The 14721-nt window shown below is 44.6% G+C and overlaps 1 protein-coding gene across 2 annotated transcripts in view; it reads right to left on the bottom strand.

Moving 5' to 3' along the window:
• Positions 1-14512, bottom strand: part of Mlxip (MLX interacting protein) — a 56489-nt gene extending 41977 nt beyond the window's left edge. For both annotated transcript variants that reach the window (XM_076847762.2, XM_076847851.2), the window contains exon 1: positions 13998-14512. In XM_076847762.2, the coding sequence (XP_076703877.2) occupies positions 13998-14410 (413 nt within the window). In that variant the 5' untranslated portion in view covers positions 14411-14512. The remainder of the gene's footprint in view (positions 1-13997) is intronic.
• Positions 14513-14721: the final 209 nt, after the last annotated feature.

The raw sequence follows: 14721 nt of genomic DNA, 5'->3' as shown, positions 1-14721 counted from the left end.
CGGGTTTGTGGCTCAGTGGTAGAGCACTCGCTTAGCATGGGCAAGGCCCTGGGTTTGAGCCTCAGCACCACATAAAAAGAAATAAGTAAAATAAAGATATTTAAAAAAAAAAAAAAAAAGATTGACACAGATACCCAGGCTTCCAGGCCTCTGTGCTGGGACCCCACTTCTACACAGGGCAGGCAAAACATAATCAAATTCCTTGTATCTTCAATCACCAGCCCCTCACCCCGCAATCAGCTGACACTGCAGGAGATGAGACAGCCCCTCAAGTGACGAAGGCTGCCAAAAGCAGAGATCAGTCTGCATCTCAGAACACCACCTGACAGAAAATATTTAAACGACGACGTTTCAGAGTGAGTTAGCCCTTCCTCCCACAGCCCTCCCACAGCCTAGGCCTAAATCGCAGGAACACACATCCACAGCACTCACCATTGCGAGAGCTCACCACTGAGCATTGGTGCTGAGCATTCCTCTGGAATCAAGCCCTTTAGAAGCCCTCACCCTCCTTACTTCTGTAACAACAAAAGGCCAAGGGACAGGCTTTCACTGCCAGCACCACTGTGATCACTGCCTCAGGGGTCTGACAGCTGCAAAACACACAAGACTCCTACTGGCTACCAACTATCCTCTGCCCCCTGCTCCTCTGCAGGGACACACATGAAAACACAGACAGCTTTCAAATAAGCAGCCCAGGGTGCCAGAAGAAGGCCACCATTCAGCTGTCTAGCCCCTCACCACCATCCCCATACACACCTACCTGCCTGATGAGGGTGGGCTGGTGTGACAGTGTGGAAGGTGCCTGGTGTGGCAGTATGAGGTACTGCCTCTTTTCCAAGAGTCCTAAAATGTTCTCAGGGTAAATGATTCTGTCAGAAAGGAGGAGGAGGCAGAGGGACCCTTTGGACAAAGGAGCCAACCTGAGGTATGCAAACAGAACTGGGGCCCAGAAACCTGAGGTTACAAAAATACCATGGAAATAATGCTCAAGGGTCAACAGAGGGATTAAGTAAATCATCCACACAATGAGATACTATTCAGCAACTAAAAACAATGCAGATGAATATTTTGGAACTTGAAAGATGTTCACAATCTCTTAAATGGAAAACAAAATATACTCACCATGCCAAAAAAAATTTTAAAACAAGGTTTGGAAGGATAAACACTAGGAAATTGACAAGTTATCTCTGGATGTTGTGATTTTTCTTTTTCTTTTAGCTTTATTGAATTTTCTAATTTTCTATAATAAAAATGCAGTTTAAAAGGAAAGGTTCATTTTATTTTTAATGTTAAAAAATACTGTGGACATAGAGAAATAATGACAAATAAAATCTCGAAGGAAGCTTGGAAAGCACAGTCAAACTCTAAAAAGTAAGGATCTAAGCTTAGCAGGATTCACCAATTTATCAGTGAACAGCAGAGGAAACATTGTATCTCCAATAAATACAAACTCCATTTTAATCTGGTTTAGAAGCAGAAGTAGTGCATTTATGACCATAAGGGTATCTGCCAACACCTTTATAAATCACATCAAAAAGAGAGAGGGGCTGGGGTTGTGGCTCAGCAGTAGAGCGCTTGCCTAGCACGTGTGAGGCACTGAGTTTGATCCTCAGCATCACAGAAAGATAAATAGATAAATAAACAAATATTTTGTATCCATCTACAACTTTAAAAATACTTTTAAAAAAAGAGAGAGAAACAGAGGAAGAATTTGGTGACTATACAAGTGAGTATGTGTAGGTAAGAGGAAGCTCTTAATGACACCCACTATTAAGCCAACACACACACACATACACAGACACACACACACACGCAGTAATAAAATGAGTAGGTTACAAACTTCAAACAGGAGGCAAGAGGCCCACTCAATCCAGAAGCTATAATTTTGTTTGAACTGTAACCAAATCAACTGCTTCAAGTCCAACTTTTTGCCATCCTCCCCAATCTCAGAATCACCCTATGAAAACAGCACCATTCTAGTCAAGTATGATGGTAAGGTTGAGGCTTAATAGTTTAAAAAGGAATGTAAGGCTAAGATTAACTTAGAGTACAAGATTTTCACAAAGCCAGAATAAACCCCCCATCTCTAGGACAAGATCATTTAGAACCCAGGCGCTCCTCCTAATAAAGAGCCACTGTCTCTGAGGACTTCAGTACAGATGGGCATAGTGGCCCATCTCTAATCCCAGCTACTTAGGAGGCTGAGATAGGAGGATCTTGACTTTGAGGCCAGTCTGGGCAACACAGTGAAACCCAGTCTAAAAATAAAAAATAAAAAGGGCTAGGGATTAGTTCAGTGCTAGAGCACCCCTGGGTTCAAACCCCAGTACCAGGGGTGGGGGGATGATTATGGTCCTGTAAACAAAGCTGAAGGTACACATAGCAGTGGCAATACCTAAAAAACTGTCCTTGTACCAGAGCTGGCTCATGGCACACTGTCTTTATCTCTCTTTTGTTTTCCACTTTCCACATTTCACTACCGCCATCTCTCAGGCCAGCCTTGCTTTACACTAGATCCAACCTTAAATTGTACCAAATCAAATTTAAAAGTAGAGTTCACATAAAAATCCAGATTTCCGGAGCTCAGTGGTAGAGTGTGTGCCATGCCCTGAGTTTAATCTCCAGAACCCCTCATGCCCCCAAATCAAGATTACTTCCAGCTTTTCAAATATGAAGATGTTCTAACACTGGGCTCAAAATACCAAGAATCACCTGGAGGTGGGTGATGGATGCCCTCTGGGGCAAACTCTGCCTTGCCCCACAGGTCACTCTCTAGTGCCTTTCCAGTGCTGAGGCCAAGCCAAACAGTTTAAAACTCATATGGTTTTCATAGTAAGTATTTCTCTATAACTGTGACTTTATCAAAAATAGGAAAATAAAATATATAAAAGGTCCTCTTGGACTTACAGATGGCCCATTTTATTTCCTGGTCTTTATGGGGATTTACGTGTAATCCTGACCCAGATAAAGCAATGTTAAGAGGAGAAAGGTCTTAACAGGAAAACTTTACAGAGGGTAATTTGGCAAGTTCTAGTGCACATGTAGAAAACAATTCCAAGCCACTTTTGATCTATAGGGAAAGTCTCAAAGAAGGTCACTTTCCCGATGATTCCTCCCTTTCATGTATGAAGTAAAGATACAGAATCATGGTTCCATACATGGACATAGTTAGGATTCTTAAGACCATCTGATCCTGCACTTTCCAAGTCACATTCCCTAAAAATAATGTGGAAAGTCTAAATTGTTTCAATATTAAAAAAACAAACAAACAACAACAAAAAAAACCACAGCTCTGTTAAGATATAATTTACATACCATAAACTTCACCCTTTATCATTTACATACCATAAACTTCAAACTTTAAAAGTGTTCAATAGCTTTTGGTATATTCACACCATTGCCACTCTAATTTTACAACATTTTCAACATTTCCTTAAAAATATGTACCCTTACTGTGTCCAGTGGCACATTCCTACAATCCCAGCAACTTGGGTGACTGAGGCAGGAGGATCACTAGTTCAAGGCCAGCCTCTGCTACTTAGTAAGACCTTAAGGAACTCAGTGAGGCCCTGTCTCAAAATAAAAAACAAAAAGGGATGGGGATGCAGCTCAGTGGTAAAGCATCCTCAGTATCCAAAAAAGAAAAGGAAAAAAAGTATCTAGGGATCCAGGGGATGGGGACGTAGGTCAGAGGTAGAGTGCTTGCCTGCTTGCCTTATATGTACAAGACCTAGGGTTCAATATCCAACACCATAAAATTGTAACAAAACAAAAATATTAACAGGGACTAACCATTCTCTCCTCTCTTAAGCCCCCAGTAACCACTTTCCATTTCTGTTGATTTTCCTACTCTAGACAGTTCATATCAATGGGATCACAATATGTAGTCCTTTTGTGTCTGGCTTCCTTCACTCCCCATAATGTTCAAGGTTCATCCATGTTGTAGCCATGTATCAGAGCTTCACTTCAAGTTGTTTTCAATTGTTTTGTTTTTTGCTTTTGTTTTAGTTTTTGTGGTGCTGGGGATCCATCCCAGGGCCTCCTGCATGCTACCCAAGTGCTCTACCACTGAGCTACAGTTCCCAACCTTGGATTTTTTTTTCATTCTTTTTTTTTTTTTTTGGCAGGGGGGGGGGTACCAGGGATTGAAATCAGGGGTACTCAACCACTGAGCCACATCCCAGCCCTTTTTTTGTATTTTATTTAGAGACAGGGTTTCACTGAGTTGCTTAGCACCTCACTTTTGCTGAGGCTAGCTTTGAACTCTCAATCCTCCTGCCTCAGTCTCCTGAGCCGCTGGGATTACAGGCCTGCACCACCACACCCAGCTAAATATTTTTAAAGTATATATTTCTTTGATCAAGTCACAATGGACATTCATTAAAATATGAAGCTTTTTTCATTTTCTCTAACATGTTATGAACATTTTCAAACATACTGGAAAGTTGAAAGAATTATCCAATGAACACTCATGTAACCACCACCTGGATTCTGTGTTAACATTCTTTTTTTTTTTTTTTTTTTTTAAAGAGAGAGAGAGAGAGAAGAGAGAGAGGGAATTTTTTAATATTTATTTTTCAGTTGTCGGTGGACAAAACATCTTTATTTTATGTTGTGCTGAGGATCGAACCCAGCACCCTGCGCATGCCAGGCGAGCACATTACCGCTTGAGCCACATCCCCAGCCCCTCTATGTTAACATTCTGACATACTTCCTTCATCACAATCCATCAGTCCTTGCATCAATCCATATTATTTTATTTAAGCAGTGGTTCTCAAAGGGTACCTAAGACCCTTCTAGGAGCCCACGATATCAAAACTATTTTATTTTTATTTTTATCAGTTGCTGATGGACATTTTATTTTACTTATTTATATGTGGTACTGAGAATCAAACCCAGTGCCTCACACATGCTAGGCAAACTTTCTACCAATGAGCCACAACCCCAGCCCCCTCAAAACTATTTTCAAAGTAATACTAAGAAGTTCTTTGTCTTTAATGCTCATTCACTGCAGAGTATGCGGTACAGCTTTCCAGACAAGTAGTTGCAGTTTGCTTGAGATTTTTTTGGTACTGAGGATTGAACCCAGGGTTCCTACCACTGAGCCACATCTTCAGGCCTTTTTATAAAGTTCCTTAGGGTTTCACTAAATTACTTAGGCTGGCCTCAAATCCGCCTGCCTCAGCCTCTGGAGCTATTGGGATTATAGGTGTGTGTCACCATGCCTGGCTAATGAGTTTTTTTTTAAGTGCTTAATAAATAGTTTAAATTTTTCTCAGAGTTGGTTTTTAATATGGTTATATATAGATATAACCTTCCAGCCATGGTAGTGCAGACCTACATTCTCAGCTGCTCAAGAGACTGAGGGAGGAAGACTGCAAGATTGAGACCAGCTTCAGCAATTGCAGTAATTATTTAAAAATAAAAAGGACTGGAGATGCAGGTCGGTGGTAAAACATCCTGGAGTCAATCCTCAATACCAAAAGAAAAAGAAAAAGATATAGCCCACATATACAAAAAGAGTAAAGCAGTCCCAAGACCAAAAAGTTTGTGAGACACTAATTTAAAGCATTTCAGAGTAGAACGTAGACAGAGTACATCATCACTTCATCCCTAACATCTTAGCATGCATAACACCAACTACAGTTTGATATTTGTCCCTGGTTTTTGGTTTTAGTAGGAACTGCATAGAATAAAATGCACAAGTCTTTCATTATTTCTGGTGTAAGGTATTGAGCCCAGGGCCTCATGCATGCCTTTTGAATTTTGTACTTATTTATTTGTTTTTATTCTCATTTTGGCAATGGGGCTTGAGCCCAGAAGCACTTTATCATGGAGCCACATCCCCAATCCTTTATTTTTTGAGACAGGATCTTACTAAGTTACTCTTTTTTTATGAGCTGTAAAGTCTTCACTATTACCCAAATGGGATTCTGCATACTCTGTCTGAGAATCAAAGGCTAACAACAAGGAATCTGGTTTCTATATTCCTATACATAACCACACCCATCTGAGTTAAAAAAAAAAAAAAATTCAGGATTTATGATCACAGGATAAAAACCCTTCTGTTCAGAAGGCAAGTTTCAAACCCCAAAGCCCCACCACCCATCCAATCATCCAATGTCCTGCTCAGGAGGCACATCAAAGGGAAGAGGACAAGATGGTACAGCATGGCCAGAAGACGGAACCCAGGTGCATGGACCTGGGCCTCCCACACTGACAGCCCCTCTCATCCTTTGTCATACCTTGTCACACAGCCCAAGTCCCAGCTGTCAGGAAAGTCTTGGGCAACAAAGTTTTCTGCATTGAGGTGTCCTCAGCACAAATATACCAGCCACACAATGCAGGCTCCTTATTTTAGTAATGGCTCCAGAAGCTCAGGCCCCAAAATGCCCAGTCATCACTGACTCCTTGCTTTTCTTCGCCCCCCCCCAGGTCCAATTCACCAGCAAATCCAAAGACCACCTAGAGTCCATCCACTTCCTACCACTCCACCTGACACGGAGTGTGGCAGAACTCAGATCGGCCTCCAACTGGGATCCTTGCTTCTCTGGCCCCCTAGAGACTACTCTACTAGTTTCCTGTGAACTAATCTACAGATAAGCCATCATGAGCTGCTCGATGAAGACAAATTAATATTCCCAGCACAATGAGAAATGTGCTAACTCCCCACCACAACCAACAAGTTCCCTTGCCTTCTCAGGTTTTCTCCTACATCCCACCTGCCCTCAACCTCATCATGCTGGCCTTCTTTCTAACCTGGGCTGCTTCCTTCCATGCCTGCTTCCTACTTGCCACACATGTTTTGGTTTAATCTGAAATGTCACCTCTTCAGAAGTCTTTTCCAAGCAGCCCAAAGTATCTGCCCACTCTCCCTGCACTCATTACTTCTATCCTTCATTTTGTTTTATGGTCTTGGCTGCATTCAGAATATCAAGATCTGATTTGCTGACTGACTCTCCCACTAGAGTGGAAGTTCCATGAGGGGAGATGATAAATCTGTCTTGTCTACTACTGTGTCCCCAACAGCTGACCTGTGCCTGGAACACAAGAGGCCCAATGAATACTTGTTGGGGGAATAAGCATTTGAGCTTGGGGCAGCTAAGCCAAGACCACAACCAAATTCATGCTGTGGCCTGTGAGGTTCTGCTCAGAGAAAGAGCCAGTCAGCCTCCCTCAAATGTCTGAATTGGAGTCTACAGGGCTAATTTAATTAGACAACTGGCAAAGAGCACTAGTAATAACAGGAAACTCTGAGTGAGGTCCACATGTGAAAACACAGGCTCTAGGGAGCTTAAGGTGGCAGACATGGAAGCTCCCATAAGCAGAAGAGCGGAGAGAAGAAACAGCATCAGGTGAGAATGCCAACAGGCAGCAGGAATGACATCACCAAGGAAAGTGGTGCCTACGAGGAGGCGAGGACTGCATGGTGGTCCATCAGCAAAGAGGGGCATCACCCCTGCTGACCACTAAGGCTGCCAGGGACCAGCACCAGTCTCCGCTGCCCTCCAGTAGTTCTCACATTAAACCCAGGGGTGCTTTATCACTAAGCTACATCCCCAGCCCTTTTTTTTTGGGGGGGGGGGGGGGCGGGCGGGAAAGGGTCTTGCTAAATTGTGGAGGCTGGCTTTGAACTTGCAATCCTCTTGCCTCAGTCTCCCAAATTGCTGGGATTACAGGCGTGTGCCACTGTGCCCAGCCTGATCCTTTCAATAAACCCCTATCCTATAGGCACACAGCCCAAAGAGACCCGTCTAAACCCAGTCCTGGGACCTGGAATTCTAACCATAGATGAGGGATCTCCAACAAAAGACAGAAAAGAATCACTGGAGACACAAGACTTCTAGACTGCACATTTTATACCTAAGAGTTTATTCAATTTCCAGGAAGGGGCTGGGTGTCATGGCACATGCCTACAATCCCAGCAACTTGGAAGGATGAAGCAGGAGGATCACAAGTTCAAGGCCAGACTCAATTTAGCAAGGCCTAAAGCAAGTTAGCAAGACCCTGTCATAAGATAAAAAATAAAAAGGGCTAGGGCTAGGGACATACTTGGACCCCTGGATTCAACATCTAGAATCAAAAAAAGAAAAGTAAAAGAAAGAAAAAGAAATCTGAAGAAGGGGCGCTCATGCTCTGAATTTTTCATTAGCTTCTATATCCCTACAAAATAAATCAGATTGGGGCTGGGATTGTATCTCCATGGTGGAGCACATGCCTAGCATGCACTGAGGCCCTGGTTCTGATCCCCAGCAACAATAAAAAAGTCTATTGACTTTCCATAATATCCTCTTATGGGAATTATACCAGGCAGGGAAAAAACAAGGACACAATCCACTGTATAGACTTTTCTTTGACCAAGGCCCTTCTATTGCTACAGCCCCCTGAACTGGAGCTCAGTACACTCAGCATAATCAATATAACCCTGGGGTGGGTTTGCCAATGAGGGAAAAGAACTTTTCATATCATGATTGGGTGCTTAATGTTTCTCCCAAGAAACTTCTGAGTCAGGTGCCACAGCTCACACCTGTTATTCCCACTACTCAGGAGCCCGAGGCAGAATTGCAAGTTTGAGGTCTGCCTGGATAACTTAGCAAAACCTTGTCTTAAAACAAAAACATTTTTAAAAAAAGGACTGAGGATGTAGTTCATGGTACAGCACCCTGGGTTCAAACCCCAATAACAAACAAAAAAGAAAAAAAAAACAATCATAGAAAGAATCTACAACATAGCAGCTGTTTAGTTAGTGTGAGTTTTCTTATATTGCCCTACCAAATAAACCCTTTTACTTCTTCTCTTCTTTAAAATATTTTTTTTAGTTGTCAATGGGCCTTTATTTTATTTATTTATATGCGGTGCTGAAAAATCAAACCCAGTACCTCACACATGCTAGGCAAGTGCTCTACTATTAAACTACAACCCCAGTCCTCTAACTTCTTTTTTCAGACTCTCTTTCCCCAATTTTATCAATCGTTCTTTGCCCTTCCGTTGAGTTAGCAATTACCTATTCAACCTCTACATAAAAATAGAAATTTGGTTCTGGACTACTGAAGGGCAGAAAACAGGTAAGAAGAATAGTGGGGCTTCCCACCGGGAAAGAGAATCCAAGACTTTTGACAGTTAATACAGGGAAGGGGAGATAAGCATTGAACCTGATGTTGGCAAAACTGTCCGCATAGATACTAGTTATAGCATTGCACATACCCTAAGTACAGTGTAGATACTTCCTCAGCAAGGCATTAGACCTGGTTCACATTGTTACAACCCTTACTAACTACTGTCATTGCTGTGTCTGTCCCACAACTAGTCTTCTATGAAACTCCTTTAGAGATTGACATTTTCATCTCTGTAGCCACAGCTCCCATCTCAGTGCTTGTATGTGCAAACACATATACACATACACAACCTTTTTCTTTTTTTGATGGTGGTGGTATTGGGATTGTACCCAGGGTCTTGTACATGCCAGACAAGTGCTCTACCACCAACCTACATCCCCAACTTTTTTTTTTTTTTTCTTTTTTTAAATGTTAAGACAGAGTCTTGCTAAGTTGCCCAGGCTGGTCTTGAATTTGTGATCTTCCTGCCTCAGTTTCCCAAGGCGCTGTGATTACAGGGATGTGTCACTACACTTCCACCACCTTTTAGAGGCAGGGCCTTGCTGTGCTGCCCAGGCTGGTCTTCAACTTCTACACTCAAGGGATACATACTCCTGCCTCAGACGCCAGAGTGCTGGGACTACAGGCATGTGCCACCATGTGCAGCTAGTGCACACTATCCAATAATTAAAGGTTAAAGACAGAACAAGAGAAGAAGAATACCTTAATTTTTTGTGGAAGCAGCAGAGTAAAACTCAGCTGGGCATGGCACACATCTGTGAACCCAGCTACTCAGAAGGATGAGGTAAGAGGATGGGAAGTTTGAGGCCAGCCTGGGGAACTTAGCAAGACCCTGTCTCAGAATTTAAAAAATTTTAAAAGGGCTAGGGATGTAGCTCAGTGGTAGAATGTTTGCCCAGCAGGCACAAGGTCCTGAATTCATCCTCCAGTACCCTGCCAAAAAAGGAGGAGGAGGGGGAGGAGCAAGAGAAAGAGGATGCTGCTTTGAAACTTAAAATTTTGGAGGACATAATGCTCTGTCTTCAGTCCTTGTTATTCCCAAGTCTGATACAGCCTCCCTCCTTAAGCCATGAACAAAGGGTTACCACACAGGGCACACGTGTGGGGACCACATCCTGAAAACTTACATACCAAGGTTACCTTACAGCTCTTAGTCAAAATGTCTCCTCCAATATCCACTTAAGCAGAAAGCTGTTTTCCAGAAAGCTATTTTTATCTTAAAACACATGAAAAGAGTATCTTCTACCTTCTGAAAACTTCATACCAAGGTTCCCTGACAAGGAATTAAAAAGTAGAAAAGTGAAACCAAAACTGACCACAAAAAGCTACATACTAGATGTGTTCAGAATCTGTGTGGGGGATGTACATGTGTGACATTCCTTGAAATGTTAAGAGGGCAAGAATCATGAACTATGTTCTAGAGTGCATAGCTCCACTGTGGAGCCTTAGAAAGGACTCAGCCAAATCAAGAATGCTTCTGTTTAGTATTTGTTAGGTGGACATTTAAAAACCACCCTAAAAGACACAAGTTGGATACATTTTCTTTTTTCTGATTAGAGATGAGAAACTTGGGATCCTAGAAAATGTCAGTTGAATGAGAATGCAGAATTGAAATTCCATCATGCTCCACCTGCTATAGTCAGATGGGTAAACCTCCTCTTGCCTATTATTTGCCAGGTACCAGGCACATTCACAGACATATCTCAGTTAATACTCATTTCCACCCTGCAGAAAAGTTCTAGCCACCCCATTCCAGAGCAGCAGACAGGAAAGCTTAGGAAAGGTAAAGCCACCCGTAGCTCTTCCATGTCCTCTACCACCTACCAATTTTGCCTTGGGTAGAGGCAATTTCTTCCCTTCTAAGATATCCTAACAATTGAACACACATTTTTAGGACCAAATCAAGACATTTTGCCACAGGGCTACTCAGAATCTCAGAGTGGGTGGCCATGGATTTTAAAGCCAGCTACAAAGAAAATGGAATCCCCTTGGCACAGTCACCAGGCAGGCCACTGGGCTTGCTCACACTGTCTTCTGTCCCCCAAATACCATATTTCCCCCACCAAAGTCAGCCCTGGTCAGACTTCAGGAGTTAAAGCTTTCTTGTTCTGGAACAGACCATGTTCATGATCCCTAGACCACTTCTCAGAACTGGGTGAAAAATAACCACAACTTCCCCTGCACTTGGTTCCTCCCCAAAGACTGTGAACCTCAGCTGGAAACAGCTGGGAGGCAGCAGCTAACAGGAAGCCAAACCAAAAAAAAAAAAAAAAAAGGCACAGAGTGTACCAGGGAGAGTTAGGCAGCTAGAACCAAGAGGCCAGGGGACAGCCAGGACACTGAAGTTAGGAAGGACCCAAGACAGAAACAGTCACATAGAAGAGCAGTTTCAGCTGACATTCCTCTCAGCTGAAGTAAAGAAGAAACCAGGAAAAGCAGTAAAGGCTCTGACCCCACTGAACAGGAAGTCAGACCAGCTCTGAAGCTGAGTCTCTTTCCTCCCTGTCCCCCACCTCAACCTTACTTCTCTGAAAGTCATCTGGTAATCATAGCAAAAGAGCTGAGGTCAAAAACTGCCTTTTCCCCAGCTTTTCTGTCAATCTCTACCAAAATTCCACACTGCCAACTAAGTTCAGGAAAAGCCAAATTGAGCCTCACACAGAGACGTAGAGTATCTTCGTGAAAAATTAGTAAGCAGATCCCAGCAGGGGACCTTTGGTGGTGGACAGACCTAGGTGGCAGTAGAAGGAACTCAGGCATAAGGAACAGCAAGAAAAGCAAGAGAGCTAGGGGGGCTAGAAGCTCTGAAAATCAAGGTAAGCACCAAACTAGTGGTGCATTTTGCAATCAAAAAAGGTAACTGAGCAGTGGCCAGTTGCCAAAATATTTTTGAAAGAAATGAAGGGGGGGGGGAGCCATTACTGAAATTCTTTGGTGTTATTTAATAAGCCTTTAGGTTATCTAAACAAAGGGCAAAGGGGAGACTAGCTTAATTTTCCTTTTGCTGAGCTGACTTGAGGCTTTCTAGCCTGCACCTCCTGTGACTCAAGCATCATTCTTTCACTGTACATGCAGAAGTTTATATTAAAGTAAAGAAGAGGATTAAGTTTTCTTAATAAGACACATTCCTGTCTTTCACCTCTGGTTTTGTTTGAAAAAGCTTTCTCATAGATTATGCTGTGATCTAATTGCTTTAATTCCAATGGAAGTTCTCAAAATTTGAGACTGAAAGGTGAACAGAACTGCAACATCAATGCCATTTTTTTTTTTTAAACAGAACATCTTCTAGGCTCAGTGCCAGCTCAAACTGGCAAGACCTGAGAATCAGAGCAGAGACTGACCAATGTGCCACGTCAGGGGGATAGGATAAAGAAATATGGAACAAGCCATCAGGGAAACCTTCATAAAAGGAAACAGGGGTGAGGGGTCTGTCTCAGGAACATAACAAAGGAACAGGTAGACTAATCATTTATTCCAGAGGAAGAAAATGCCATCCAGATCTAAGTAGATAGCATTTTAAATTCAGGTAAATAATGTTTTAACTTGGATTTATTCAGGGATCACCACTCTTTAAAAAAATTAAAAAAAAAAAAAAAAAAAAAAAGGAAGAAAGAAAGAAAAAAAAATTAAGTCTTTCATGCAGAAAGACTGCTTAAACCCAAGAGTTTTGAGACCAGCGTGGTTACACAGCAAGGTACCTTCTCAAAAATAAATAAATAAATAAATAAAGGAGAGGGAAGTATTTCTGCTCTTCTCTACAGTGTTACTGGAGTCTCATAGGAAACTTTGCCTGTGTTGCCTGTGAAGCAGAGCTAAGTGAGCCAGGGCCACTGCATTTACTAATGCAAGAGATTCAATTCTGTAGGGATCCCATGGGGTGGCGGGTGCGGGTGGAGGAGGTTCTGTGCAAGGCTGGGCGTTCAGGCCAAGGCAGCCAGGGCAAAGAAGTTCTATGATTGAGTGACAAAAGTCACCTGAAGCAAATGCCTAACATATAACCTGAGGAAGGGAGAGAAGAGTGGAAAGACTTCTTAACCCTTGAGAGGCAGGTATTTCTTTCTGTGACTTTGAAAAAAGAGATGTCTGCTCAAAGCCAAATCCACATGTCAGGATGATATCTGGGATGTGTGCCCTAAACACTGACATCTCCCTCATCTAATGTTTCAGGGACACCCAGAAAACCCTTCAACTTGCCAGGAGAACAGACTACACCTCCAACCGCTGTAGCTCCAAAAGTCTTCCTAGGAGCACCCAGGGCGCTCCCCAAGGGCTACCCAACAAATAGGTTGTGAGGAGGCCCAGACTCCAGGTGCTCGGACAATACCAAAAGTAGCTAACATTAATGGAGCTGTACAGGGCTGTAATAAGCGCTTCATCTATCCAATCCATCCCCACAATAGCCCCCTGGAGGCAGATACGACCGTCATCTCCTCTTTATAAAGGAGGAACCAGGCTCCAAGGTGTTTTTACACAATCATTAAATAGTGGAGCCAGCGCCCCTGACACCCTGGACAGGTTGTCTTAATCACCGCTAGGTATTGTTGGAAACACACAAAGAGTTTTGGGGAAGGGGTCGACAGAGCTGGGCAACACAAGGTGCAGCCTTACTACAACGGTTTCTGGTCCGAGATCGGTGGCTCCTGGGACACTGGAGTGGGGGGGCCTGGATGGGGAATGTGAAGCCGGAAGAACCCAGGCACTGATGACAGGGGAAGCGGCCAGGACCGCGGCGCCTCTCACAACGTTGGGACTCCCTCCCAAAGGGAAAGCGTGGAGCCAATGGGACCCCCGGGGTCCCAGCCCTCCACGCTCGTTTTGTCTAAGGAAGGCCCCGGTGAGAGACGGGGCCCGGCCGGGTCCACGAAGGTCGCCGGGTCCCACCTGTAGGCCAGGGTCATGCACTCGAAGAGCTTGGTGAGCGAGGCGTCGATGGACAGGTGGCAGGAGCTGGTCTTGCCGAAGCTGTAGGTCTGGCACGTCTGCTTGTTGACCGTGTCGAAATCGTAGCCCTTCTTAGGCGGGTGCTCGCGGTGCGGCGACGACACCATGAAGTGGCCGCTGTGGATGATCTGCTGGGGGCGAGGGGGCTCCTCGCGGCCCGGCCCGGCCCGGGGCTGCAGTGGCGCAGCGCTCGCGTGGGCCCGGGCCGAGGTGGCCACGCCAGAGGCGGGCGGAGGGGACGGCTCATCCGTGTCCGAGTCGTCGTCGTCCTCAGGCACCTGGGGCTTGAGCAGCACCGAACGGACCCGGCTGCGGGGCCGGCGCGGAGAACACATGAAGACGTCGGCGGCCATGAGGGAAGCCCAACCGCGGGCATCCCCCGGGGGGTCCGGGAGACGTGGGACTACTAAGCTGAGGGGCGCCGGCCCTGCCCGCGCGCGGACTGTCCGCGAGCGCGCGGCGGGGAGGGAAGGGTAGGGCGCCGACCCCGGCGTGACGTCACTGCAGCGCCTCAACCAATCAGATGCTCGCGTCGGGCTCTTAAAGGCGCAAGGGAACTTTTCCTTATCTAGGAGGACAAAAAAAGGGCTACGCCTTCCTGCCCCGCCCCTCTCTACCCCCACCCCTCGGGGCAGGCCGAGAGCTCCAAGACGCCGGGGCCAGG

The sequence above is a fragment of the Callospermophilus lateralis genome, chromosome 1 (genome assembly GCF_048772815.1).
Source record: "Callospermophilus lateralis isolate mCalLat2 chromosome 1, mCalLat2.hap1, whole genome shotgun sequence".
Taxonomy (NCBI): domain Eukaryota; kingdom Metazoa; phylum Chordata; class Mammalia; order Rodentia; family Sciuridae; genus Callospermophilus; species Callospermophilus lateralis.
The sequence above is the reverse complement of the archived record's forward strand: the minus strand, read 5'-3'. Positions and strand labels throughout refer to the sequence as shown.